General features: G+C 35.6%; 1 protein-coding gene across 1 annotated transcript; it reads left to right on the top strand.

The window, feature by feature from the left end:
* Positions 1 to 6: 6 nt before the first annotated feature.
* Tango10 (transport and golgi organization 10) lies at positions 7 to 1,994 on the top strand. Its single transcript, XM_017638962.1, has 6 exons — positions 7 to 172; positions 247 to 567; positions 635 to 1,112; positions 1,181 to 1,384; positions 1,512 to 1,669; positions 1,731 to 1,994. The coding sequence occupies exons 1-6, from the start codon at positions 53 to 55 to the stop codon at positions 1,986 to 1,988; spliced, it is 1,539 nt and encodes a 512-aa protein (XP_017494451.1). The 5' UTR covers positions 7 to 52; the 3' UTR covers positions 1,989 to 1,994.
* Positions 1,995 to 5,120: the final 3,126 nt, after the last annotated feature.

The raw sequence follows: 5,120 nt of genomic DNA, 5'->3' as shown, positions 1-5,120 counted from the left end.
ATTCTTGAATGTTGCAGAAAGAACACTGCGTTGTAGAATTCCCTCCGAGAAGATGGATGACGATTCTGTTTATATGGGTGGTGGCGGAGATATAAATAGCAGAGCAGTTAAAAGGGACCCCACAACTATAAAAATGGAAGAAGGCGAGGAGCTTAGTCAGGATTCCAGTGTGGTTAGTATCTGCTGTAAAAAATAAATTGCATAGGCTTGTGTACCATATTTTTCTCTAATCTTTGTATCTCATAGATGAACAACTCGCAAAGCGTCCTGGAAAAGATTGCTAATTTGTACGCAGAGCAGCTAATGTCTGATATAATATTGGTGGTAGGTAATGAACAATATCCAGCGCATCGTGTTATACTCTGCGCCAGCAGTGAGGTGTTCCAAGTGATGCTTATGAACCCCGAGTGGAATGAGTGCCGCAAGCATGTTATCGAATTGGTTGAAGAACCATGTTGCACAGCGGTATTTCCACAATTTCTGAAATATTTGTATGTGGGTCAAATAAAAATCTCACTACAAACGGTAATGCCAATGTTGGCCCTGGCAGACAAATACAATGTGAAGGCAAGCACTAAACATGGAAATAATTGTGCAATTTCTTTAAATTTAAAATATCTATTCACATTCATAGGATCTAGTAGAGCTTTGCGTTGACTACATGATGAAACACATTGCCAAGGCGGCCACTCAAGGCTATCTAGTATCTTGGTTGCAATATACAATTGCTTTTAGCCCTTATCACAAAGAGCTCACCGAGACATTAAAACGGTTTTTGAAATGGAATTTAGAAATGGTGAGCGAATCAAAAGATTTTGTCGAATTGGATACCGCAATCATGGTGTTGCTGCTGCAACAAAATGACATTGTGGTGACTAGTGAATATCAGCTATTTGGCATATTGCAACGATGGCTCTTACATCGCAAAGAGGTGTTTGACAACGATGAGACGCTTACCGTGGAAGAAAAAAATACTGCTTTCTTGCAATTAGTCGAGCAGACAGTTGTGCACATACGATTTGCAATGATGACGCCGCGAGAACTGGCGCACTTGCTGCTCTTTCCACTATTGGAATACCACAAGGAGTACATTGTACAGCGCATGGCAATAGGCGAGTCAAATTATAAAACCTTATAGACATATCACAAAAGCAGTAGTTCAATTTCTTTATTTCAACAGGTATGAGCTATCAGTCAGGTCAGGAAGAGCGAGTAAGTGAAGTGCGTTACTCCCCAGAAGGCATGCTGCAATTTACACCGCGACTTTACTCCAATGATACATGGAGTGTCAGCATTCATGTGAAGGAGTTCGATCAAATCGAAAAATACTCGAACTATGTTACGTGCTTTTTCTCGCAGCGCAATATTGCTGAAACTGAAGATGGTAAGAATTTTCTACATATTATATAAATAAAGCCTACCATCTACCGGGAATCAAGTATCGAAATTGTTTGGTCTTAATCCCATGATTAAATCTTATCCATATTTGCTTTTTCTTTCATTTCTTCCAGATCACACTATAACTTGGGAGATTGAATTCTTTCCGCGCGGCGTCAAATACAACAAAGCGAAGATCATTTGGGGGGAAGATGTGCCGGAGTTCTCATTGAAAACTGTGCGCCTACGGGCCACTTGCAAGTATCCCCAATTGGACGAGGAACGTTTTAAGGTAGCTAATATGCAAATTGTGATCAATAGTGTTTTTTTTTTGCAACTTCACATGATTCTAGGTGGCTGTGCTGATCACGGGTGTGCAGAATAAAATCGATCATATACTTACCGTGCATGAACGTACCGAGTATTTCTCGAATAAAGTGCGAGTATTAAATGTGGACAACCTTATACCCTACGATGAGCTGGCGTTGTCTTCCATTAAATTAAGTCCGCATTTAATAGGGGCTGAGCGTAACAATTTGTCAATACAAGTGATAATAGCGCCAATGGGGCCGTATACGTGCCGTGATGCGCCACCATTTGATTTTAAGTAAACAAAACACAAAGCAGTTTAGATACGCTATATCAGGCATGCTTTAATAGATGATAGTGGTGGTTAGACTTGAGTTAGTTCATCATAATTATAAAAAAAAAAATGTATTTATGTATGTATATGTAATTAAAAATCAATTGTATTTTGTGAGATGTAACTGGTGCAGGAGTTTTTTTTTTGACATTCTTTATTACCTACTGCTCGAACATTTATGTTTACTCACAAAAAATTTGCATCCTCTGAATTAAGCTGCAATAAAAGTTAAACACTGTGTAAACTATTAAAAGCTGTTCTAATAAGTTGAAACATTTTAACAAAGCGTGCGCTCAATGTTGAATACGGAATTGCACTTGTGTGTTGAGATATTTTTTTCTTTTAATAAGACTATAGGGAATACGAAAGAAGATAACGTTCTATGCACACAAAAGAGCTTAATTGGGCGTTGAGTCCGTGTTCCATAAATTATATTGACATTAAAATGTTTACATAATGCTACCCTGCCCACCTGTAGTTCATACACCCTGAAATTTTTCTGCTTCAAAAGTGTATGAAGCTATACTAGTATTTATGTGCCCCTTGTATTAAGATGTACTTTACATACATAGAAGTGTAAATATTGCTTATCGTGGAAATGAAAAGGTTTTTTACACCATGTTATTATGTCATTAACAGGGCTAGGATTTTGATGACCTAGCAAAAATTCACACTGAAAAAATCAAAAAACCTCAAAAAAAAAATACTGGACAAAATGCTCGATATAGTTCAGGTTTTATGAAATATTAGAAAAATGCGTATGGCGTTTCCTTTCGTACTGAAAAATGTTGCCTTCTCTGTGCCCTCTAAGCAAAAATGCTAGGAATAGGGCAATGGACAACCTGATAACAGGTGTGAATACACCAATTGTTTTCCATTAAAATCATTTACAATATACTTTTCAGATCAGTTATAGTCAGATATAGGCTATATCTGCAAGAGAAACTTCTTTTAAAAGGGTTTAGTTAATGATTTAACCATTCAAAATACACTCTGCATTATAGACGCTCATCCTTCTACAAATAAACAGTTGAAAAAGGATGAGCGACTAAAAACTATACTCAGTCGCTTATTGAACGAGAAATAGACATTTACAATACCATGGAAAAGCGATAATCGAATAATAGTCGTTTATCTACTAGTAGTCGACACTCACAATAGGGGTGAAAGAGTCAAAGCTAAAGGTAAAATTGAAAATTAACATCCCTTTATCTCCCCTCAAATCACCTTATCTCAACTCACCTCATTTGTCTTCAGCTCACCTCAATCATTAGCAATAAGCGTTTTCGTGAAGCTCTAAAAATTACAACTACAACATTTCAGCATAGCCTCCATATCGTAAGGTATGACGTATTCTACGTAAAAACTTAAAAAAGGCCGGGATACCGGGATTAACATCCCTAGTAGAGACAGAAAAATGCCTATTCTGCGTTCGAAATAAGAAAAAAAAGAGCTGGAGGGGGGTCTATTTAGCGCTACAGCCACCGAGAAGAAGGAACGTCTGCCATGTTACATATGTTCGGCCAAAATCGCTAAATTGGCGCTAGCGTCAATGACGAAGAGTCCAAATACGTAAAGTGTCTGTGTGTTAGCGACAGTAGTTTCTGCGTTGATTATCTAAGTTAATTCGCCTGAAAAGCCTACTTAGATATTATATCTCACTGTTGCGCGTTAGTCTTTTCTCCGTGCATTGAGAAAAGGTGTATTGTAAGTTTACTCGACTTGTGTGAGACCCTGTCAGATAGTGCTTTAGTGTGGATTAAAATTTACACTAAAGAGATACTATTTCGTGCTGGTGAACTGATAAGTGAAGTTCAAGGACAGGTAAATACGATTGCACAAAAAACATGTGCGGTGGCGTATGAGCAACCTCCTAAATGGCGAATTGCAACAAAGGAACATAAATTCATTCATGTATGTATAAATTATTAAATTTTTTTAGAAGACGCACATTTAGGTACGCGCACACCTGTAAGCATAATTTTTGACAACTCACTTAATCTATTTTAACATTTAAAAAAATAATATGAAAAAATGAATCCTCACGCTCTTATCAGGCGAGAAAATAAAAACAGACATATGAGCCGTTCAGTGCCCAACTTGATTAACGCCATCAACAAAAAGTTTTTTTAAATTCCATTTATATTATGAAATCAAATAAATAATGTTGTTATAAATATGTTACATATATAAAGTTATTATAAAAGTAATAAGTTATGAATATATACATATATATATTTGTATGTATACATACATATGTATGTACCAACAGAACTACTTGTGTTATGATTAGGGCAACCCAAAATATGTTCGGTCATGTTCTTTGTCAGGCATGTTAGCAACACGCTAATGAAATTTCTAAAAAATATAAAGTTTGAATTATATTCCTTAGAGCATATTTTATCATATTTTCCAGTAAATGTTCGGATACTTTGCGTTGCGTTTTTACGTTTAGGACTAACAATAAAAACACTGGACCACAAATTTCAACTTTTTCTCTTTACCAGAAACGCCGTTATGAAATTCTTATGTAAAATCACCCCCTGATTCCGAAAATCAAGGTTATTTTTAATTCCATGGTACCGTTTTTGAGATATTTGCAATTTACCGTTTTTGTAAAAAAAAAAAATTGGGTCCACTTTATCATATATATCTGAAGAACGAATTAAGCAATTCCAAAGCGGTTTGAAGCTTTTAAAAGGTAATAAAATTTTCTATAAACTGTGCATACAACACTTTTTGCTAGGCCCTGTAGATTCGAAGATAACGAACAATCATTACCGATTTTTTCAATTTTTTTTGTAAAAATATAAGGGGAAGGATCTCGAAAACCTTTTATTTTTTTGCATATTTTTTTTTTCTCCCTAAGCTCTGTTGTATTACAAAAGAAGAAAATCGATGCAAAACTACGTAAGTTATAAGCGATCAAATAAAAATACCCAGGTTGCGCAACTTCAATGTAAGTACCTATACATACATACATATATTAAAGGTATAAAGTGCAAGTGAGATATTATCCGGATAAACGAATAACACCATAACAATGATAACACTTTTTCTTTAAATAAATCAAATAGTACTTTTAATACTCGAATTGTAT

Source organism: Rhagoletis zephyria, unplaced genomic scaffold (genome assembly GCF_001687245.7).
Source record: "Rhagoletis zephyria isolate East Lansing unplaced genomic scaffold, Rhagoletis_zephyria_1.1 Rzeph_scaffold_27686, whole genome shotgun sequence".
Lineage (NCBI taxonomy): Eukaryota > Metazoa > Arthropoda > Insecta > Diptera > Tephritidae > Rhagoletis > Rhagoletis zephyria.
This window is presented reverse-complemented; position numbering and strand designations above follow the sequence as displayed.

What these genes read in the sequence shown, in the direction of transcription:
- Tango10 (XM_017638962.1), top strand. Translation starts at nt 53, where the DNA reads ATGGATGACGATTCTGTTTATATGGGTGGTGGCGGAGATATAAATAGC. An exon ending in CAGACAAATACAATGTGAAG is followed by an intron (nt 568 to 634) that starts GCAAGCACTAAA and finishes TCACATTCATAG; the next exon opens with GATCTAGTAGAGCTTTGCGT. An exon ending in TGGACGAGGAACGTTTTAAG is followed by an intron (nt 1,670 to 1,730) that starts GTAGCTAATATG and finishes ACATGATTCTAG; the next exon opens with GTGGCTGTGCTGATCACGGG.